This window comes from Stegodyphus dumicola, chromosome 6 (genome assembly GCF_044657685.1).
Source record: "Stegodyphus dumicola isolate Sdum_Otavi_A_Nest chromosome 6, ASM4465768v1".
Lineage (NCBI taxonomy): Eukaryota > Metazoa > Arthropoda > Arachnida > Araneae > Eresidae > Stegodyphus > Stegodyphus dumicola.
The window spans coordinates 21,882,717-21,907,755 of record NC_140773.1 but is presented as its reverse complement, the minus strand read 5'-3'; the positions used below and the strand labels follow the sequence as shown (position 1 = coordinate 21,907,755).

At 36.1% G+C, this 25,039-nt stretch overlaps 1 protein-coding gene across 6 annotated transcripts in view; it reads right to left on the bottom strand.

The window, feature by feature from the left end:
- The window catches only part of LOC118192366 (plexin-B-like), a 447,998-nt gene that overhangs the window by 44,265 nt on the left and 378,694 nt on the right, over positions 1–25,039 (bottom strand). For all 6 annotated transcript variants that reach the window (XM_085818164.1, XM_035363312.2, XM_035363314.2 and 3 more), the window contains 9 exons: positions 24,116–24,261; positions 23,132–23,234; positions 17,858–17,994; positions 17,574–17,750; positions 15,354–15,450; positions 9,293–9,571; positions 5,819–5,995; positions 5,104–5,347; positions 4,844–4,986 (listed from right to left, as the gene is read on the bottom strand). In XM_085818164.1, the coding sequence (XP_085674290.1) occupies positions 4,844–4,986; positions 5,104–5,347; positions 5,819–5,995; positions 9,293–9,571; positions 15,354–15,450; positions 17,574–17,750; positions 17,858–17,994; positions 23,132–23,234; positions 24,116–24,261 (1,503 nt within the window). The remainder of the gene's footprint in view (positions 1–4,843; positions 4,987–5,103; positions 5,348–5,818; positions 5,996–9,292; positions 9,572–15,353; positions 15,451–17,573; positions 17,751–17,857; positions 17,995–23,131; positions 23,235–24,115; positions 24,262–25,039) is intronic.

The following is a 25,039-nucleotide window of genomic DNA, read 5'->3' as shown; positions in this document are numbered from 1 at the left end:
CTGATTCTGATAAGACTAAAAGGGCCTTGTTAAATCTGACAAGTAAACCTTCTCTTCTTTGATACCGGTTTTCCAGAAACCCATACATTTTTCATATATCACAAGCAGAAGGGGCAAACGGAGACGCCTTTAGGAACTATAGAACCCACAAAGTGTCACTGAAGTGTGTATTAGATGGACATATTTCCGTAATGACTTCTCTGTTTCTTGTATGTTTTCATGCATTGTCTGCTTCCGAAGTACTTGATGGTAAAATCCTACAAAAAGAAGAGTACCTGAAGGATTTACGGGAAAGATCCAGCCTCTAGATTTTCATTTTTTCAGACACTACAACTCTTATGTTCGTTACATAACGAACATAATCAGCGCTCCTCGTTTTAAGAACTTTATTACGTATGCTTTTTATAAAGGCAGATACTTGGACGACGAACTTGGAATGTGGATTGCGCTAATGGATTACTGCTTCGATTCATTGACAAATGATGAGTGTGCAAAGTGTGAGGCTATCGCTTTTGTTAAATGTGCCCATTGTGAACTGTCTTTCTGCCCGTCTCACTGTTTATTTGATGAATTGCACATTGGTCGTTTCTTGTAATAGATCATGTTTGAAGTCAGTAACAAGTCACATTTGCAACATCCCAATGTATAATGTTTCTTTTCAACGAGTTGTTTCTTCCCCACCTTTTATTGAGATCCCCACCTTCTTACCATATTATTAGTTCATATAAACAAGTAAAACGAGCATTTTAGCGATTTTTGGTGTCAAGTTTCCAACACTTTTCTGATACTTTGTGGGCCCTATAACTCCTAAACGCTTGTCCCTCTGCTCCTAAGATTTCACAGTTTTTTCTACTTGTGACATAAGCTTTTAGAAAATATATGAGTTTCTGGGAAACCGGTATCAAAGGAGAGAAGATTTACTTCCAAGTTAAAATTACAAGCACAAGGTGGTGAATTTATTAATTTGCTTTGAAATTCTTTCGACGCAACGGGAAAGAACGAGTGAAAAACCGTTAACATCTCTGAGGAGAATTACAGAAAGTAAAGATTTTAAAACTTGATTTAAAAAGGTGAAGGTCGGAAAAGGAATACATTTGAATGGGCAGAATAAAACCGCTTAGAAACAACGTGAAGCAGAAATTAAAAATTAAATGAAAAGTAAGAACAAAGCAAGAATTAAATAAAAACGAGACATTAAACACAAAATTTGTCGGCTGCACTACAGCAAAAGAAAATTACGGTATGTACAAAATGGTCTTTCAAAGAATTGAGTTAAATAGTTTACAAAAAGTTACCATTAGAACCCATTAAAGGGGGTAAAAATTGCATAAATTAAACTAAAAAATGTAATTAATATAAATTTATAAATTCAATTAATAATATATGAAAATTATTCCCACGGTCTTTATTTCTTTACTTCTGCATTTGCTTACTGGCCTAATAGTAATAATAACAAATTTTTATAAATAATTATCTAAATTGTTTCTTTAATCTTCCCTCTTGCTGCCTCCCTCTACAAACAGTTTTCTAGCGAATTTTAATATAATTTCCTGTATTATTTCTTTACGTTTTTACGTTTGCATTTTATGAAAAAACACGCGAACAAAACACGTGTATAACTTCAAAAGATTTCAGCGAAGTTATTCAATTTTTATGGACGATATCCAATATTCCTTTTGTTCAGCAATAATGTCGTCTTTTATATAGATTTATCATTACGCAGATTTTATAATATGTTAAAAAAATACTCGCATATCAACGTCTCGCGTACGCAGAATGAGAAAACAGAGAGAAGTAATTGGAAACAGGCTTTCATCGAATTTAAAATAAAATTCACTTTTAAGAAAAAGTGAAAGCGAGAAACACGTCTATTTTTATATGACCTAAAAGATCTTTAAAAAATAAATAAAATAAAAACAAATAAAAGGAGAGGGGAAAAAGTCTTCAAAATTTTTATTTCTCCGAGGCCACTATTAAATCGTAGTGCTCTCCGGCGTTTTTTAACGGAGCTCAGCAACGATGGTGAAACGAGCCTTCGGAATTCCGAAGACGAAAGAGTAAGCACTCAACAATAGGAACGTGGAAGGGAGCGGCGTGAACGACGCCTGCATTCAAAGCGACCACCTAACCGGATAAAACGGGCGGAAATAATTAAATATCGGGCTAGGCCTGGGACGTTTTGAATCTTCTCTTCCGCAGAGGAGCACGGAGCTGGAATTTTCAAGCCCGCCGCCGCAAAACGGATTAAGACAGCGCATGCATCGATCGCCCTATACCCGATGGATGCCGATAAAAGCTCAATGCAGGACCTAAAAGATAGTGGGCCGCCACAAAGAAAGGAACCATAGTAATGGTAACAGACCTTCTCTCAAAGTAAAAGATCGAACATAAATGGACAAGAATATAAAAACCAATTATCTTACATAAGAGGGAGACATTTTCTGTTCACCTACGTTGGAATTATTTTACAAAGATATTTTCTCCGGAAAAGTGACGTGCTTCTGTATTAAAGGTATTTATTTAAAGATGTAAGTCTGCGAGCACATTTTACAATCCTCCCACAAGAGATATATGACAAATGTTTGGCATTACTATACCAATATCTCTTATAATGCCTGTTTCTCTCTTTTTTATCAAAATCTCGCAGACTTTACAGCAACAATCACAAAACAGTCCACTTGCTACAGATAACACAACTGGCAGACAACAGAATACAGACTTGAAACTAGACTACTTTTCTATGAACCTAAGCTAGATCTCTGACAAAGAAAAACGAAATGCATGGTCTCTGTCACTAATACTGTAACGGTAATAGTTTTTCAATCGCTGGCTTTTTTAAAACAAAATCTAACGCGCCATTTATTTACTACCGCTAGTACCTGAATGGATACGACTGCTAAAAATCGAGAATTCGATCTATTAGCTTCGAATCTCGGCGGAATGGTTGGCAGTTTGGGCGTTTTGCAGTTATCTCTAAGTCTAATGTGAATACGAACTACGTAATTTCGCTAAAAGTATCCTCTACGAAGATATTCCTTTCCTAGACATATAGTTCTAGCGCACTTCGCCGTACCAATTACGCAAAATTATTAAAAAAAAAATCTTAAACCCGTTAATCTTAAATACCCGTTGCACCCGGGACGGAAGCCAGCTCAGTGGCTCAAATCTTATCCAAAGCTATGTATATGCTCCATTACGGATACCATTCTCTTTTCCTAAGTTTCGGGTCATGCATAATCGGGTTGTGCAACTAGTTCCAAGCGTGACTATTTTTAACATGATTCTCAAATGCAACAACGTTAAATATAATTCATTTAAGCGGATGCGAAATGAATAAATGGTTCGACTATGCTGCTTATGGTATTGCAGCGTGCGTACGCGTTCGGAACGGATTGAATGCACATAGTACAGGCACTATGAAAAGCAAAGAAATCTACAAGATTATTTCTTTGTTCCTGATGAAGAAGGACCTGTATTTGTTTATCCTTGAAATCGATTGAGATCTTGACTAAATTTACGCCCAACACAAGATTGTTGCTTTGCCAATTTTATGAAATACTTTACAGTTCTGGAACTTTTCACAAAAATACTCATGCAGCTCGTCTTAGTATCATACAATACAATCACTAGTTATACCTCAAACTACTAAGGAAGTTAAACACAGAACAATTCAAAGCGCATCTAACATGACGAAGCTCCCACGGAGAGCTCTTAATACACCGAACTAATGCTGAAGCAAAAAAATGAGAAACTGATGCTCTTCCCGGCTTTTATATAGTTCTCCCGGCCGCTGAGAAATCTCTAGTACCTTCCACTTCTCAAGTTACTGGAAGGCATATGAGGGCCGGAAACAATTACAGTTGTTTCAACTGTCTCCTCGTTGTCAAGGAACACAACATTCAAAAGTTCAGGTCCCTTATGATACTGATGTGATACATATTATTCCCTTCACAACTAACCACACAGCTTGTTTCTGATAATCTTTTCCCTATTTTTCCCAGCCCTTTCCATTGAGAAGCTAGTTTATGGGATTGGTTTACTGCTAATACTAATACAGCATCTCCCTGCTGGAATTACTTTTTTATGGCATTTTTGTCACACCATTTTTTCCTTTTGTCTCTCATAGATATAAGAATCAATTACAGTTATTAATTATCAAATAACAAAATTCAATTATCAAAATGTCGCCAAGTTAGGCGACTTTTGGCGATATCCCGCCAATTTAGTGAGATAGCCATGAATCTTAATGTTAAATAGACTTGCCCCTTTAATCTTACTTTTCCGGCAGAGCTTCATCTCTTTCAAGCATTTCATGTTACAAACATACAACATACAAAATATACTACAATTTCATATATAATTTCACTGAAGTTATTTACATATATATAAAATTCGTAACAATCATGTTGAATTTCAAGGATTTAATGATTTTTGCTCAGTCCAGACTTGAAAAGTGAATTAAAATTATTGAGCAAAATTCCCTCGATTGAGATCTTGACTAATTTCGCAGCGTTTTTGACCTTGCACTGATTCCCGTGGAAACTGCCCAGGAATTTTTACTTTCCGCGCACAAGCTCGTTGCTGGGCTAGTAAAGTATAACATATTCAGGTGTTCCAAACAATGAATGTTTCATGCAGTTTAAAATCTTTCTGCGCGACGATAAGTAAAATGAGGGGTAATAGTACTAGATCCATCAGAATCAAATTATTTTAAGCACAGATGAGGGAAAATGTTTTAAGTACACAAGAAAGCTCATAAGAACATTTTAGAAAATTAAAAAAAAAAAAAAAAAAAAAAAAAAAAAAGTACATAAACAGAGTTTGATTCTCAAAGAATACTCACTTTTGAATCTTGTAATAACGGATGGTCATAAACACCAGGAAAGAAAACCTTCATTACGTATGTTCTGTGGTCCAACGTGGGTATACCGCATGTTTCTAAATCGTTGGTTAAATCGGTCATATCTGTCTGCAATTCTGCGAAAGCTATCAGAGAAAAATGTTTGTAATTAGCTATATTTCCTTAACGGCATGAAAAATTAGCCGAAATTCAGCCTCCACTCAATGTGGATAGACTTAAGAATACTACAAGTAAACACTCACCTTGCTTGCATTCGGACCGTACACTGTTCTCAAGAGTGTCCATCTGCAGTTGAATGCGCTTGTATTCTCTTTCTGCTTGCGAGTTTTTATGACGAAGCACGGCTAGGATGATGAGGCTGAGAAGCACAAGAACGGCACCCCCCGCGGCTATGCCACCCACAGCCTCGGGGGGAAGTTCGTATCGCTTTGCTACCTCGTATCTTATATAGCCAACTTCAAAGCGAAGATTTCGACCCACTCGAACCTAAAATCATAGCGGAATCATTTCATTAATACAGAGATTCATTGAAAGAAAAGTTGCTCAGAAACCCTTAGCAGATGCGTTACCTTGGTTAAGCATTGAACAATTCCTCTGGTCATCACCAGAGTCTGGGAGAATTACGAACTCGATAAGCTTATCACTGCTCTAAGATCGTGGGCTTTGAACTTGTAAATGGTGCATATCTGCATCTGCTAGATGACTGTTGCTATCGACAAAGCAGACACAGATTTAGATTAATCACTGTTTTCATGAGGACTTCTCAGTTAACATTTTCCATGGCTTCATCTTAACATAAGAGATGGTAAGTGGGCTTAACAGAAATAACGCATCTAAGCGTTTTTGAGCAGAAAAATAAATAAATGAAATAAAATATTTTATTTTAATGTTTAATTTAATATTCTCCAATGGAACAAAAGTTTTTCTTTGTTTAGAATTCATAAAAAGATATCGTACCACCACCATAGGAAGCCCTTCTTCAGTACGACGACCATATTCATCTGTGCCCGATGGTTGAACTTCAGGAGGAAGACACACCAGTTGGGTAGAAGCTAGAGAGGTCAAGTTGCAAGGTTTCGTACCAATGGTTACATTTACCTCGGACTCAGTACTGGCTAAACGTAAATTTTCACCCTATATATGGAAAAAAGAAATATTACAGTTTATAAACATAGCATTTATCAAATAAACCAGTTTTTTAGGACAATGACTAGTAAAATAATAATGTGAAAAAATATAAACTATCGTAATTGGTAATTTTTTCCACAAATACCAACGCACTGATGATTACATAAAAAGGTTTAAATAGTCTTTTGATTGCATTAACAAAATAACATAAAACATTTGATGCATTTGAGCGAAAAAAAAAAAAAAGGCTACGAGTTATGTCTATTACTTTATGCCAGGATTAAACTTCATAAATCTGGTGATGGGGGGGGGAACAACGAAATTTTAAAAAAAAATATTAAATTAGTTTTAGTAAACTTTTCAAGATATTATTAAGATATATATATCATATAAGTCAGGAAAGGGATGAAATACAGTAAGAGGTGGCGAAGTTAAAGAACGTCAGACTGAAATGTTCACCATGTAGAGACTTCCAAAATTTGTCGATGCCAGAAACAAGAAATTCGCAATGCCCTCGCCGAGATTCGAACTCCGGACCTCATGAATAAGCGTCGAGCGTACTGCTAGTTATACAACGAAGGCATGAGGAAAGAAGGAAGAAAATACCTTATACACTCCCCCTTTTAAAGGACGTCTGGGAATTAAGGGACTAATCGCCACATCCTCGTGGTGACGAATTATCGTCCACAACCTTTCATGTCGGGCGTTACTTGTAGAATCTTTTATATTTTTTAGATGTCAGGAAATTAAATCCGCAACACCCTCGCCGGGATTCGAGCACATCTCCCGAATATGCGTGGAGCATATCTCCAGTTACACCCCATGAAGGCATGTAGAAAGGAGGAAGAAAATACCTCTGCATTTATTTTTGTTTGCATGCTTGGTACACATTCTGATTTTTGAGCAAAGAAAAATCTGTGAAAGCTGAATTTGATCAAGTTATGAAGCAATCGAAATTGCAACTCTTAAAATCATCAAGAAAAAGAAAACACTCGTAGTTGACTGACATTAAAGAATAAAAACATCTCTGCGACGTAAACGAAAGTCCTGGGTTAAAATCTCAACCGAAACCCAGGTCTGTACCATGAAGCCTGCCCGATTAAGCTGCTGAACCTTTGGTAGATGAGCAAAGATTACCTGTCGTTGCACATAACCAAGCTGCAGTTATGACGATAGATGTATGCTAAGAAAAATTCAAATACAGTAAGACCCCGCTTAACGCTGTTTCGGTTTAGCGCTCTTTTATTTCAACCCGGGGATTCCACGAAATCGCTCGCAGCATACGGGGATTCCCCGAAATATTATGCAGCGATAGGTTTCAAATACATATCCGAAAGAGTGTACTTGTATTTCTTGTTTGGTGCGGTATTGTACAGACATATTTTGAAGGGGTAAATGTGGAAGATGTCGAAGAAATAATTCAAGAAGCAGCGGCTAGTCTTTTTAATGATGAGCTCAAGGAATTAACTGAACAAGAAGAAAACAAAAATGTTGACAGCAGTGATTCAGAAGAAGAGCAAAAAGAACTTTCGATGGCGTTTGTAAAAAGGAGTTTGTCTACCATAACTGAAATAATGGATCAATTCATTGAAAATGATCCGAATTTTGACAGGAGCTCAAAAGTAAGGCGTGGTGTTAGAGATGCTCTATCCGTTTATGAAGAACTTTTAAGAGAACAACGCAAAAGAAAAAGGCAAACAACATTAGATGCTTTTGTCGCAAAAAGGCAGAACACTGAAAACGCGGAAGGCTAACTAAATATGACTGACTGAGAATTTTATTTGTTTTTTTTTAAGAATATTCGTTTTGTTATTTATATTTTGTTTTTATTTTTGCAAGAAATAATAACGTGGTATTAATTTAAGCTTTAAGAAATAAATGTTTGGTTTTATTTTTATAAAAAAAAAAAAAAAACACACTTTTTAAATTTAATACCGAACCAATTTCCTAGCCATCTTCCCCTAACCCCAATATTTACATGTAAAGATAGCCTCGTTTAGCGCTGTTTCGCATTACGCTCTACTTTGATGGAATGTATCCCCCGCGTTAAGCGGGGTCTTACTGTACGAGGATTATAGTAATGATTTTTACACGTGCTTCTGCATCCAAGTACGCAACTACATGGTCTCAAATTTTTAGCTCAGCTCCTTATGAAGCGGGAGGAAAGAGAAAGATAGTCCCATTTTAGAGAAGCATTATCTGGCCCAAAGGCTTGTCGGCTTCATTGTAGTCCTGGGAAGACAGGTCTTCTCATCACAAGCATACGTGGATAAATTTCCAAATATGCCTAAATAGGAAACCGATTCATGATAATTTCCCTCACAGGCAAGGCCTTTTCCGTACAAAACCCAACAAGCATATGAAATAAATCACTAGATATAAAGACACAGAAATTAATAGAATTTCTACTCTTCAAGCAGGTAATACTAAGTCTTAGCAAACGGCCCATCCACGGAAAGTTCAAAGTCTCTACTATGGCGGCCCACAAAAAGGAATCCCTTACAAGGAACAACTTATTTACACTTTTAATTTCAAAGCACTCAAAAAGTCATCATCAATCATTAGGCAAACTTTAATGGCGTAGAGACCATTCAACAGTCATTACAGGCTGCCGAGACACGTTGCATCTGAACTACTGACAGAGATATGAATGTTACATCCGGTCAGATTATGGTTTTAAAGTGCTTAAAACCGCCACATCTTGAAGGGGTAGTTTCAAATTTCATATCCTTAAGAGAATATATCCATAGCTGACTAAAGAGTTTGAAAGTGGCTCTTTACGCAAACAGAAGGTATGAGATTCAACCGGTAACCATAGTCCAAACATTCACATTACAGAAGGTAGAAACGTTCTTGTTACACATGGCAAAATATACACTTTCATGTTACTGATCACGTATACTTTTCCGGCGTTTTCAGCATACAAGGTTTGATTTTCTTTACAGGGAAACGTCTGTCTATTTTTAAAGGCTCATGGTTGTTTGCATAAATATAGTTATGTAAATATTGTGTAGGCAGCAAGTTGAAGGCGATATCCACGTCTAACCTAAGTATAAATATCGTCTCCGCAAAAATGCCAGCATTATTACATATTTGGAACACTTGAAATTTAAGCATGCAAAAACCACAGTAGCACAATTACTTCATAAGTTGTTTAAATTCATTACGTGATGCTGAAAATCCTTTTAACCATGCTGTAAAAGTATTCTTTAAAAAAATATTTGCAAAATCCATGGCTGGAAATTTTGGATTATCCTACATCTGTTAATTACAATAGCATATCATCATATAAACGATATTTACCTCAATGACCAAAGATTCTCCTTTATACAATTTCACACCATCGAAGGACAAAAACTTAGGATCTGTTACGTAAGTGAGGTCGGAATGAAGGCTGGGAAATGAATCTTGAAGAGACCGGACACTCTCAACTCCATCCATGATAAATCCTATGCGAAGACGCAGTAAGTGGTCGGCACTCTCTTCTGCCATATAATCAGTCATCAGCTGCCACTTGGAAGTTGAACCAGACACAGATGGTGAAGGGCAAACCATGAGGTGATCGGACCGAACTTCACATACCTGAAAAGATATTAATGAATAAAACATTATAAAACAAGCTATCTCATTTTGTTTAGATATAATAACTTCAGGCTCAATTGTTAAACATTTCGGTTTCAAATTAGATAACTTGAAGGTTTTTCATAAAAACTGATCAAATGTATTCACGAAAAGCTATAAACTTGGACTCTTGTCCAAACTATATACTATATATAAGGGTATGGCCGAGTGGATAACTATTGGACATCGGTTGTTTGACTAGGTTTCAAATTCTGGGCAATAGACTTGCTGCATAGGCATATTTGTAATTTTCCTCATATAAGTAACTGAATACGAGGGGGGGGGGATACAATGTCGATGCTCTCTGCCAGCACAGGATAGAGACAGTAGCTCAAAAACAGGTTTCGAACCTGTGCCGGTGTCTATTTACCACCGGCCCGTGCTGTTCCGATATTCTAAGAATAATAAACAAATTCTTATATTCTTAATAATTTGCTTTTTCTAATTATAAACTTTATCTACGCTATCTAATAAACACTATATGCCGATATCGATTTTACACAGAGTCGATGCTTGCCGATCTTTTGGCGTTGTCATCTTGTTGCTGACGGCTGCATGTCTACGAAGAATCTATACTAGTGACAAAAGAACATTAATCCTGTTATTCATTATATAACCATTATCTCAATATCGTTCTTATCATGTCGATCTATGCTAGTAACTAGTGACAGACGATTGTCGGTGTCAATTCTACATCGTGCTGATACTAAGCAGTACTGATCCTATGCCGCCTCCATTCAACAGATGCCAATATGATCCAAGAATTCATAACATTCAATGATTAGAATATGTTGCTGTCGGCCATAAGCAATGTCGATAGCATAGCTATGACGATTCAATACCAGGTGATATAAGTGTATTAATCGCATTACTTATTTTTTCAACATTATCTCAGTTTCTTTTCATCGTGTCGACCTACGTTGGTGACTAGTGTCGTCGAATGCCGGTGTCGATTCAAGACCATACCGATGCTAAGCAGCGTCGATTATCGCAAGTCTAATAATCCAATTTCCCTTTTAAATTTCTCCATGAAGGCTCCGGTTAGATAGACAGCCTTCGGCGAATTTAGCCATAGTTAATTACACAACTTACATGTGAGGTTCATTACACTTATATGCGTATAGATGTTCTTTTTTCTGCAGAGAGCGAAGTACTTTTAAGTAAGATTAATTAGTCACGGTCAAAGTTCACCAGTTAAATATTAACTAAAAGGCAGAGCGTTATCTGCAGATCAGAAGGTTCAAAGTTCGATCCGCAGCCGATGTCTTGGAATATTAAATATTAAAGTTACTAAATGGTTTATTTCCGTAATCTATAAATTTATTTTCCCTAGCGAATTCAGAAATACGATACGAATAACTACGTAAACGACAGAAAATATAAACAAAACTCACTACAAAATTACCTACTTAAAAGATACGTTTCTAGTTTACGTGTTCGATATGAACGCAGCGATGGCTGAGCAGAGCTTTCGATTTTTTTCCCATATAAAATGTCGACTTCGACGAATATTGCGACACTCGAGGGCGATGGGGAAAAGAAAACTTTAAAGAAGATGAAAGATGTGCCGTCATTTTATATGACAGGGAATAATTTGTCTTCGTTCTTTCTGCAACAAACTGTTTCTTAGCTACTTCGCCTTCCGCTTTAAATTTGATTTATACTTTATATCAATTTTATGACTGCAATTCATTTAAGAGAGAAAGGATATGCGTGTAGCCATAAAGACAAGCACAAGTATAGTGTTTCTTATCCTCACAAATTTCTTAGAAGTGGAACCACTCATGCTTGATTAGCTTTATTGTCGCACAAATTATCCTTACTGTCTCCTAAATGAAAAGTGTTTACCGAGCTTTTTTGTCTACAAAACCTACGACGAGTTATATAGGATAATCATTTTATTTGCAATTTTTATATAGTTTTCACTAATATCTAAAGTCAGCTGACTAATATTTCAAGGCACAAGCTAGAATTTTTCTTTAAATTTTTATTTTTCTGAGAATTTCGTATCAAGGAAGCGGGCTTGTGCAATTCTTTAAATTGCGCTAAACGTTTTTAAAAGACTTTGAAGATTTTACCATAAATAAACCTTTTGGCTAATCTTTGGAATATGTTAACAGGTAGTTTGGCGACATTTTGGTAAGGCGATAAAGGTTACTAGATTTTACCATAAATAAACCTTTTGGCTAATCTTTGGAATATGGTAACAGGTAGTTTGGCGACATTTTAGAAAGGCGATAAAGGTTACTAAATTTTACCACAAATAAACCTTTTGGCTAATCTTTGAAATATGGTAACAGGTAGTTTGGCGACATTTTGGTAAGGCGATAAAGGTTACTAGCTAGGACTTTAGCAATAATCTGAGAAGTACACAGTTCGAATCACAGATTATTTTGTCTCAGAGAAATGAGAGATCATGAGACATGTAATGTGACATTTTTCCGGAAAATTCCAATCGGGAATTTAGCTAATAAGCACTTAGAAACAATTTCGCTGCTAAAGTGCAGAATCGCCCACTTATTGTTTGGCGCTTGTTACAAGAGTAAGAAGAATTGGATTTTTGTCAATTTTCTTTGACTTTTTAAGTGAAAATAGGTCGATGTGTATACGGATAAAGTCAAGAGTGTGCGCAATGCCATTTTTGTGAAATTCTGGGATGTTTTTTTAAGTGAAAATAGGTCGGCGTGTACATGGATACCGTGTATATGAAATTCTTAAAAACGCGGCAAGCAGTGGGCGATTCTACACTTTCTCCCGATTTTGCACCTAATCTTCGCCATGATTAAGCACTTTTGTTCCATAAAAGTTCTAGCATAAGCGTAATTCGGATAGGATTGTTGGAAAAAATGTTGAGGGAAAAAAAGGCAAATCTGCTTTAAATAAATGAAACCGTCAATTTTTCGCATTCCCTTTGGCAACTTAGAAGGTTAAATAAATTATACATATATTATAACACCTAAAAGAGATTTTTCATTTAAAAGAAAAGGAAATTAGGGTTTACGATTCACAGATCACTCATAATATTTATTTAAATATGCAATTTTCAGAATACAAAACAAAACACGGGAGAAAAATCAGAAAAAAAGAAAAAAGGAGGGAGAATCTAAAAGCTTTCAGATTTTATATTACACCCTAAGGGGCGTTTTTTTTTACGTTTTGTGTGTTACCTTTATTTATTAAATATCATGTTCTTCGCACTTATATCATAAAATTCAATTCAACAGTAAATATCTTAAAATATTTAAGTTTGGTTTTGATTTTATTAGATTACGGCAAAGCACTCGAGGGCTATCTGCCTTAAGGGAGGGATGCCTTCGTGGAGGACTTTCTAAGGGAAACTGGCTCATATACAGTTACACATGGGGAAAACCACGAAAACGTCTATGCAGCCAGCCCATTCGCGGGATTCGAACCTCGGACCGAACTACCAGTGTTCAGCGACATTACCGCTCGGCCGCTGGTGGGACTAAAATATTTAAAACAGCATATCTTTAGAATTTCCAATACACAGTCTCGCGCGTAGGAGATAAAAAAATATTTTTATTTCGTACAGTACAGTGGTGCTATTGGTCGCTTTGAAATCGTTGAATATGCTAATCAAAAATTCGTTAAAGTTTTCCAAAATGTGAAGTAGATAATAAAACAAATTCCAAATTTGGGCTTCCAGATGCTCATATTCGGGTGAAGACATACGTTATTCAAAATTTCATGGCTTTAGGTACCGTTGTTTTATCACAATGCGAGAAACATACATTTAGCATATTCTTCATTATTTAGTTTCTTTAAATATAACACAGGTGTTAATATTTGGCGGCAAAAATTTAAAAAGTGACCTGCCGTTTATGGTGAATCAGCGCAAAATACCAAAACGAAATTAATAGCCTTCTGGGTTAACGCCCTTTGGGCTAAAAAGGATGGGAAGGGGAATCTGTTGCCTTTGAAAGTTACCTATCATATTATGAATGGGAACGATAGATATTTAAATTGCACTATACAAATTTTACATTTCGCAGATTCGTAATACGTAACTTGAAAGAATAAATGAAATACGAAATTTGTTATTTTTTCAAAGCTGGTAGTAACACCTTCTTTGAAGTACTTAAAAAAAGTAACATATCATTTGCCATAATCATAAATATTCATAATATTAAATATACTGACATTTTTTTTAATATTTCAGTACATTTCCATCTTACGTAAGAAAGAAAACTTTTCTATTTTCTTCTACTGTGAAAAGGAAATCACTAATTGCTTTAAATAATACAGATATCTAAATGTATCTGTTATAACATCTTGATGCCAATACAAACTTCTGAAAGATCCCCATGGTCATATCAGAAAAAAGGATTATCTAAAAAGGCACTGCCATCATTAGTTCCGACAAAGATTCCCGTAGATATATATAAAAAAAGATCCTATCCAAAATGGACCCACCATCATTATTTCGTATAAATGGGGTTTGACAGCATACTTCCAAAAAATTACTACGGGCATATCTAAAAAGTGTGTTATCCGAAATAGCCTTGCTAGTGTTAATTCGGAAAATAAAATTCTACTGCATACGTTTCGAAATGTTCGCGTAGATATATCTGGAAAAAAAAAAAAGTGCTATCCGAAATAGCTTCGTCGTCATTTTCTCGCATGAATGGGCATGCGACCTACTGTATACCTTCCAAACGATTCTAAAAAACATATCCGAAATGGCGAAATGATAATTAGTTATGATTATTATAAACAAGGTTCTACTGGATACCTTATGAAAGATTCCCATGTCCAAGGTGTTATGATGTTGGGAGGCCCCAACTGGTCAGCAACAGTAGTAGTGACTGCTATAAACTGCAAATTATACAAACTCGTAAGAAGGGTTTAAATCCCTTTTTATTTCACTTTAAAAATCACAGTTGCGTTCACTTTACGCTCACAAACTACGCCGACCCGGCGGTGTAACAAAAATAGAAAAGTACAACTAAAAATAAATGACAGGATGAATAAATAACGAGGTCACTACCTACGAGGCTCTATAATCGTAACTAACTTAACCGCGTTCTAAGATACAGCTGAGATTCAGCAAACTTTCTGATTAAGAATTTGAAAGATTCAACGAACTGTCGAAATAGGCACACAGGCCGAAACGCGCGGTTTTTAACTTTTCTAACAAGCAACCTTCACGCTCGTGATTCAAGAAGCACACTTACAATCTCGTTTCCCTTCTATTTAAACTCAATTTACTTCTGCTGAAATTTGAATACTCTGCGCGTTCTACTACGATTTACATACTCTGGCATTGGCAATTCTAGGGGAAAGTAAAGGCTTGACAGGAAGAATAGCTTAAACTTAAAATAAATGTTAGTTAAAATAAATAAAAACCCTACAGTGTTACAAGGTTTTAAGCCAGTACGGTTTAGAAAACTGGCATTAATTAGGTTGGTTGGTTGACTATTAATGGCACAAAACCTTGAAGGGTATGCGCCAGACGAATGGTGGAATTAATTAGGAAAAAATATCCATCTCTAAGTCACAGCCTTCTGTTACTGCAGTTTTCAGAAAACATACGTTTGGCCAGCATTGTGAATAAACGCAAGCCATGGCTTCCCCGCCCATGTTAAAAGCAATAACCGCCAGATTATTAATTTTTAAGTGCCCAATATTGATCATGCTCGTGAAATAGGACTCACGGAAGACGAGGGGAATCAGATAAATGGAAAAGAGACCGTTGGAGAGGAGCATATGAAAGGGAACTTACCGTTTCGTTGACTAGACTGCCATTGTTGGACACAACCATTCGGGGCTGCTGAACGGGCAGGAAGTTGACACCGCTCACCGTCACCGCTCTTCCACCGCTGAAAAGGAACCACAAAATGCAGACGTGAGCAAATACACAACATAAATGGTAAGCATAAAGTAAAACGGAAAGGCCGCTAATAAAGGAAAAGGGTAATTTGCCCCCTAAATGAGGCCCATATCTTTCCGAATTTATCTTCCATGTCTCGTAATGACTCATTTACATCATAATCTATCATAGCGTAAATAGACGAGATAATGACCTTGCGCATGCGGCACAATGCGAAAGCAATGAGCACAATATAGTACGCAAACTTAAGCAAAGAATTTAAAGTCATTATTTTTTAAATATCACACTTCTAAGATTTCAAGAATTAAGATGAGGTAAGTAAAAAGAAAGAACATTTTTTTAAAGAAGCAGAGTTGTAAATTTTAATATGAAGGAAATAACAAAAATTAATTATGTCTATTTGGTGGCAGCAATCTGAAAAGTGATTCGCCGTTTACATTGAACCAACGGGAAATTCCATTTCGCGACCAATAGCCCCTTTTGAGCTAAAAATCCTACCTAGCCCGAAAATGGCGACAAAATGCACCAGACTTAAATACTGACAGAGACGACTGTTTGGCATATTTTGTGGTACAAATCGATGATGAAACCATACATTTGTAAACTGAAAGCCATGGGGGATAAGTTAAAACGTTGGTATCGAGCAATTTATGACCACAGTGAGAAACACAAACATTAAAACCTTCGCTTATGAGCACTGAAGATAACAGGCAACGATTTCGCACTAATGCGTCTTCACCAGAATTTAATGTCTTATGCCATTTCGAAAAGTTATTGGATTATTCCCTATTCAAGGCAAGAACAAAGAAAGAACATTCTTATCAAGATATGATGCAGATGTAATTAAAAAAAAAAAAACGAAGATTCTAGCTACAATTTCGAGGAAAATCCACATGACAACGTCGCTCCACCGCCATTCGGATATCCACCGACTTCTCAGCAAAGTGCTTTCCTGGTATTGGAATGATCACATTTGAATGCAACAATCAGTTCCCTCGCTCAACAGAATTTATGCAGCAGAAGACTATGGGTTTACATTAAAGATTATATACATAAGACACTATTACCAAAAAATTTCGTTAACCTTATCAGGTTCTGTGTTCCTCCTTACTTGCTTTGGGAACATTAAATGTCCTGACTCGGAACAGGGAGCTTACTAAAGCTATGTTCAATAAATTTGGGAAGTAGACAATATACACAGGAAGGGTATACGAAACCCTTTATTTTTCTCTCTTTACAATGATTTCCGGACTTCGGAATACAGAGACCAACCACTTGTGGTCTGAACGTAAGAATATAAAAATATTAACTAAACTCTAACTAAACTTTGGATTAATCAAACAAGTGCCTACTCCAAGATTGGCTGTATATTAGCAAAAAGCCGTATGTAGTACAGAGAACTGCTAACACTACGATACGTTTAAAATTATCAAGAGGATTAAACCTCTGGCCTTGAAGGCAACCAGCAACCGAGTAAAACTGCTAAGGCAAGCGGCCTGCTTTTACTAACTCCTTCCTCTCTCTTGCTTGGCAAAAAGCCACAACTTAAGTACTTGGCGTTCGCAAGAAAATTTGCATAAACGTCGCTAAAGTTAAAGCTTTTAATTCTGGCCGGAAGTAGAAAATAAGAAGTGATAGTAAAGATTTAAAATAAAATAAACGTTAGTAAAACTTAAGATCCTTACAACCTCAGACACTACGTTGTTTTGCTATGTACGGAATCGGTGACAAAAGACATGCTTGAGTTAGTATAACATGAACCTGAATATCATCTCGACGTTTTTGGCGTAACTGTGGAAAATCATATAACATCACCTGTAGACCCGTTAACATATCATACATCCTTCTGTGCTCAAAAATACAATTATCAAGAATCACTTGAATCAATCTAATTAACGCTGAAATATTCCAATTTCATTGAGTTCATCTACCCTGTAAGAACTGATATACACCGAGTTTAAAGCACATTCATTATGTTTAACTGAATACATAAATTATAACCGCGGATAAAAATTAAATATCTATTTGCATTAGATTAAAAAATTTACTTCAGTTGTTCAAAACCTCATATTTGAATTTGTATATTTATAACAAAATTGTTTAAAGACTTACCTGACAAAACTTTTGAGAGGCGTGATTTTCTTCACTACTGGATCATCTCGGTAGGCAAATGGATTTGGAAGAGTCAAGAGGGCGTGGTCGACGAACAGTCTCAGCATACTAACGTTGTAGGACGGAAGACGACTCCTTGTAGTTAGGCAGCTGATTTGGCTGTTACTTGCTAGTGTTCTAAAAACACCAAGGACTGAACTTTTAGAAATACATAATCAAAAATACCTCAGCCAAAAAGTTTACAACATATTTTATGTGTACAAGTTTCGTTGCTATTCACTCACCTGTCAACCTCGCAAGGCAATTCGTCCAGCATGACTCGTAGATTGCTACCCACATTCAAGTTCGTGCCAATGAGATACAATCTTGTGCCTCCGGACTGAGGTCCCTTGTTTGGATGTACCCGAGATAGCTCCACCACCTACGTAACACAGCAGTAGAATGAAATGAATATGTATGCATAATGGATCGATTTCCGAAAGAATTTCGGTACTTTTCTGTTATCGGAACCGGAATCGCTCCAATAACAGAAATCGTGAGATCGTTTGTACAAAAATTAAAGATTATTACGATTTAAATAAAAATATAATAGGAGAAAAGAATTAGCATGTCCACAAAAGTGTTGCATTGGACATTATTACAAAACATTTGTCGATATCTGAATCCGGTTCCGATAACAGAAAAGTACCACAATTTCAAACGAATGTTATTACTAGCATTATTATTTTTATAACAGTCCATGTTTTAATAAAGCACTTTTGCGATATGTGTTAATATAGTTTGTAACCGGAAAAAGAGATATTTATACTTAAGTCTAAGGCAAAATTAAAATTCAAATACCCAAATGATTTAAGAGTTAAATTCTGGCGTTCAAAAGCTTCATTAGACTGAAGCAGTAAACGAATTTGAGAAATAAAAATATCACCTGTGGATAAAAATAATTCCATTTGATAAGGGTATAGAGTTATTAGATTATAAGAAGAAGAAGATTAAGGCATTCCCCGTATCGAGAACTCAATCTCATTCCGGGTCCACTCCCCCTTTGGGTACGTCGTGGTGGTTCAACCTCCACTATTACCCTCCAGGAGAGCAGCGAACCACCTGGGGACGCACCCCAGGCAGCACCGGTCGTCTAATGCTCCTACCAGTCGCTTGGGCGAGCCCGTCGCAGTGGGACATTACCCAGCGACCCCGGGGAAGAACCCCGGGTTACTAGTACCACGCCGCGCTAGGACGTGCCAGACTCCGGGGCCGGCCAATAAGTGACCTTTCCCAGAGCCTTCAGAACCACCAAGTTCATAAATTTTATTACTAATGCCTGGACGGTTGGGTGAGCGTTGTATGGAGGGCGCTTTTGGTCAGTTTGACTGCCCTCTGGATGGTCCGAGCGTTGGGCCTCGGCTTTTGGTGCTGGGCGCAAATGTGGCTCCTACACATTGGCTCTAGACAGTGGTGGGCACGGTGCAATACCGATTAACCATTATGGTAAAGGGACAGTGCCCGTGCTCCCCGTTACCTACCTACCTACCCCCGTGGCCGAGACTGCCTAGGTACAGATCCTAGCCAGTAGCTTCGCAGAGTTCTCTACGTCGACCCCCGGGGGGTTATTAGATTATAACTAGCACATATTAGAGTGTTTAGGTTATATCCATGCCGAAACTTGAAAAACAGATAATGCTTTTGCCGGGATTCGGAACTCAGGGCCTCCTGAATACGCGTCAAGCATGCTTCCCGTTACACCACGTAGACATGCGAAACGGAGGAAAAAAATCCGCTTTGCGCTCGTTGAGATTTGAATTTCGGATCTCTCGCATATGCATCGAGCGTATTTTAGTTATAACAGAAAAGCATGCAGAAAGGAAGAATTTTTTATAGCGTGTTAAAGCATAACGTGGTGCATATTCACAATTCGTATCATTTAAACAAAATTAAATTATCATAAATAGTTAAAATCCAATAAAACATTAACTTCGGTATTTGGTTGTATTTGTTCTAATTACTTAAAATTCCTGATAGCCTAATTTTTTCAAAGACGAATTTTTTTAACTGTTTTGAAACAATTTGCATAATTAGCTGCATTAATTTTACGGTTTCGGTAATGCAGCACCAACTGAACTTTATATAACAACTAATAATTAGAAAAAATGAAAAAAAAATTGAGCGATAATTTTATATATCTAAAGACTGAAAAAAAAGGTGCATTTATTCAGAGGGAAAACTTACAGCAAGTCAATTTATCAGTTTAAAAATACAGAAGTAAGAATTAATTAATTCCTTTCCATTTAATTAAGTGTGCACTTATGCAACATGAGAATGAAATATTTAACATAACGTTATATATTTCTTTACCGGACAATTCAATAAAAAGTTACGTGTACAAGGAAGGAAAATATCTTTCCCAAGATTTGAGAAGTACTAAACTGCATTCACATTGTTTGATAAGAAACAAAAGTGATTCAAATCTTAAAAAATTTATGAAATTATTTACTGTATAGAAAATCAATGAATCCAACAAAGATAAGCTTAGATTTAACTTATGGCCATTATCTATAAAATCATGGAAGAGGTCAATAATATGTCTGTTTAAGAAAAATGCGGCGTTATGCATTTGCAGAACCTTGAAATTTTATTTCCTCAAAAAAAAAAAAAAAAAAAAAAAAAAAAAGTTACAATTTCTGATGGTATAGTGCTTTGACAATGGTATAATGCTGATGCTTCAGTGTGACTATAAACCATTACTCTTAATAATAAATGGGCATAAGTGCATTGAAATGAAGAATAATTTTATATAAAAAAGAATGCAAAATCCTACGACAATTCCTTTCACTATAATCTGCGGCTGGGATAATTTTCACTCGGGAAATGCAAGCGCAGTCGATAAACCCAAAACGAATTCTTTCAAATTGAATCACAAACATTTGAATAGTTTCTGGGTCAAAAATTAAATTATCAGCATAACAATTGTTTCTGGACGCAGTATTTATTCTTGTGTATTAAATCATTTAAAAATGTTATTGACATTAATTCGGTGATTTAATTCGAATTCCTCAACAGACGAAGCTGATAACAACTCCCATCTATCATTCGTCAGGTGAAGATTTAGTTGCGTTTCCCCCTTCGTCTTGAGCTATAGATGCGATTATCAAGCAATTTGCATTGACTTCTACGTGGTCTAAATCGATAAAATTTGTCAAAATCGATAACATTTCCACTCCAAAAGATTGAGTGTGGTTGGTACGCTGCAAAAAAAGCCACTTCTATGCGGTTCTGGAAACGCACGCCTCGGTTAACGCAGAATCGCTATTCAGAAGCGTCCCGATCGAACAGCTCGGCAATTCAATTCGCTTAGCATGCAAAAGAGAAAGAAAAAAAAAATTCATTATTAAGATCGTAGATGCAGGTAGGGAAGAAAAAAAATAAATAGAATAAAGCACAGAATTTCGATCAAACTTTCAAATTCGCATTAGCTCTTACTAAAGGCAACTTTTTTTAACTATTATTATTTCTGGGCTCCGTGTTTCCCAGATTGCAGATAAAAAGGAAAACGAAGACTCGAAAAAAAATGTCACAAAAAAGGGAAGATAAAAATATTCGTCTGCATGGCTTTCAAATGATGTTGTTTCGCTTGGTTTTTTAACGCTTAATTTAAGTAAGCTACATATCCCCCTCTTTTCGTTTTAAACTTTTAATGAGGTATTTTTTTCATTCCACCCTCTTATTTTATTTATCGTTAGGAGTTAGTTGCGTTTTTTTTATCTCATCCCCTGTATTTTTTTTTAAATCTTATCCCGCCGGAGTTGGAAATTAATTATCTTTTCGGCTTCCTGTTGACTCGTTATCCAATTAGAACCGGAAGTTGATCGTTCTCTTTTCGTTTAAACACGACTTTCCGTCCCGAAAATAGTTGCTTCCGAACCGTTTTGCCGCGGGTTGCCGCGTTTTTATGTTGTTAACAGTATGAAGAATCACATGGGAAAGAGAGAGAATTAGAGAATTGCATTACTGATTTAAAAAGGAGAAAGAACCATGAAAAAGAACAGCGTGAAAATGCCACCATTTTCCTTTGGGACGGAAAGAGAAGAAAGCAACTGTATTTTAAAACCATAAACCATAATAGCGTAATCTCTTAAATCTACTATACCTCAACGTGATATACGTCATTGAGTTGCATACTGTGTCTCAAAAATATTAAAACCACTAACTCTTGAACGGTTGTTCGTAGACACCTGATTTCATCTTTAAAAATGAATCAAATAGGGTAGGAGTAAGTTTATCCCACTAAAGATATCTTGGGAGGTACAGAACGGTATATAATGTGCAAAATTGAGCAAATAAAGTGTTAAGGGGGCTCATACACCTTAAACCCCTTATGATCTTCGAATACTTGACTGTTGCAAGAATTGAGATATTTTATTTATTTTAAAAGCAATTACTTCCAACTTTTTACAGCTGACTACATAATGTAGCTGCTTTGTTAGCTAGTAACCAGAAAACTAAATCCAGTTTGTGTTGCCACAAATAATTTTGTAATTTAATCCGATTTGTGGCAAAATATTTCGTCCTGTTTCCACCTTGCTCGCATGATATTTTAAAAATGGCTAATGGTACATACTTGAAATTGGATGGAATTCTTCATATGGGCACTATTTTCTAACTGAACCAAAAATATGATGAATATTTTAATATTAAAACATTTATGCATGAAAACATTAGAGATATTTTTAGTGAAATACATTTTATAAACTCAACTCCAAATAAAATAAAACTTTCAAGATGAAATTCTTAGAATTGTTGGTACACAGTAGTTTCCAAATTTTATAAATGCTATATATTAAATATGGAATTAAATTATGCAACAAAATGTTTTAAACTGTGCGCGCAAGGCGGAAACATGACGAAAACCTTTGTCACAAAGCAGATTAAATTATAAAAATTATTGTGGCAATAAAACCTTTCTGATTACTATTTCAGAAAGTAGCTATATTATATAGTCAGCTCTAAAAAGTTGGAAGTAATTGCTTGTAAAATAAATAAGTTATCTTAATTCTTGCAACAGTCACATATTCGAAGATCTTATGGATTTTAAGGTGTATGAGTCCCCTTAAAATGATCTAAAACCTTTTGAGTCTAAAGAAAGAAAAAAAAAAAACTGAAAGTTTTTAGATTTTACATTACACCCAAAAGTGTTTTTTTTTAACGTTTTGTGTTTTACCTTTATTTATTAAGTATCATGTTCTTTGCACTTAAACCCCATAAAATTTAGTTCAACAGCAATACCACAAAATATTTCAAAACAGCATATCTTCAGAATTTCCGATACACAGTCTCGTGCGCTGGAGATAAAAATGTGTTTTAACGTTCAATGCGTTTTGGTTCTATGAGATTTCTAACGATTTTTCTCTCTGCAATTATTTCCGAAGACTAATAGCTAAAATCATATACTGCAAATTACATTAGATTGCACAATAATTTCATCAGCTGCAGTTGCAGTTACGAAAGGTCGTTAAATGAAAATGAGTTTATGGATATATGTTTAAAATATAAATACGAAAACTAACCTTGTAGAAGAATCTTTCCCTGGCCTGTGTTAGCCCTGCTTTATTACCCACTAATACTTCAGCTGCCATGGGTCCAGCACTGGATCCTGTGCGACAAACCGCTCTGTAAAAGAAATAAAACATTATAACAACATGCAGAGTGTTTTAATATAAATCTTTATATTTATAATAAGAAAAAATTCTTAAAAACGGAGACCAGTTCTAATCTTGTGCTAAGAGAAACAGTGCTTAACATATTATCCCCTTAGTCCAAACGTTAGTACGGTATATGGCGAGAACTATACCATCAATTGGTGAATTTTGTGCCTAGAGATTACATATTCAAGCTATCTAATGCTAGGGCATTTATTTTCTTGTACGAACACGAAAAGAAAAATCTAACTGAGATTCAACCATTTTAAAAAAATTGTCAAAATTTGAAATTGTCTTTCAGCGAAGGAAAGTATCGTTCATTATTTTATAGCAACGATAAAAGGTCTGCCAACAGAAATTCAGCATGAAAACGATCACAACTATTAAACGTATGGGCAATATACGCACTACCTCAAGCTCCCACTAATACACAAGAACCAATATTCGATTATGATCCATGTTATTCTTCCGAGAACTGGTATAAAAGAGGGCCCCAGAACACTATAAAAGCCCGAAAGACCCTGCTCGATTAACAGTACTTGATTGTATGCGAGGGGAAAAGATTTATAAAAGATGTCAGGGGATGCAACACTTCGAATAAGTGAGGATTATTTGAAGGACTGAAAGAAATGGCAATTCCATTTTCAAACCGATGAGAGATTATGTTAATGGATTATATATAAATCCAATAAATTCGCTTTTTCAGCAGGCCGAAAAATTTCGTATGAGTATTTCACCCAAAGGGATAATACGCATGCACAGGAAAAATCTGTACTGTAAATACAAAATGAACTGTTAGCTACAATAAATAGCATAAATGGAAAATCAAACAGTTAGCTTTTGAAGACTTACTTGACAGAGACAGAGTAGCCTTCGAGTGTGCAGGGTATTCCACCGATGGTGATGTTGTCCCGGATTTCATCTTCACTAGTGCCAAGATTGCTGCCTTCAATTGTAACCAAAGTGCCGCCTTCTATGGGTCCACTCAGAGGATGAATCTGTACAAAAGATAATTTTAATAGTTAATACTCTAAATAGTCTTGCCACGACACATGCATATGATATAAACAAATTAATGGCACATTCATAATGGTGCCATGTCATAAAGATGTTGGCAGTTTTATTCAAGCCATCCATTGTTCGCGAAGAGATGAACTTTCACAAGTGTATCCCAGCATTAAGGTGTCTAGCCCTTATGATATAGACGGCATTTATTTTTCTGTCCGGACAGCGCTATGCAAGTGGAGTTTTACACTTTCTATTCTGATTTAACAAAGCAAATGTGGTAAGCCGAAAAAAATCTGCTGTTGTTGCGATTAATCTCGCTTCTCTGTTACCAGAACAAACCCATGAAATTCATTGTGGCAAGGAGGCAAGCTTGCGTCTGCCGTTCGAAAGAGCCTTATGCACCATACTCAGTCCCCCCCCTTTTTTTGAAGGAGAGCACCCTGGGAAGACATGTCTGAGGGTCTACCACCAAGCTCTCGAGAAGACTTTCGATACCCGGGCCCTTCGATATGGCAGTCAGTGTCACTAATTATTATACCAGCTGGTCAGCGAAAAGAATCTGATTTTCATAATGGGGCGAGCATATTGAAACCGGGAACCCAAAAGAAGGTTTTATGCCTTGGTGAATAATAGCCGGTACCTTTCTCATTAAGTACTGTTACATAGCGGTTCCAAACATATATTTCTGAAAGTGAGTATGTTCAAGAAGAAATTATAGAAAAGTCTTTCAGAATTTTTCTTCGAAATATGAGTCTGGTTCATTTGGTT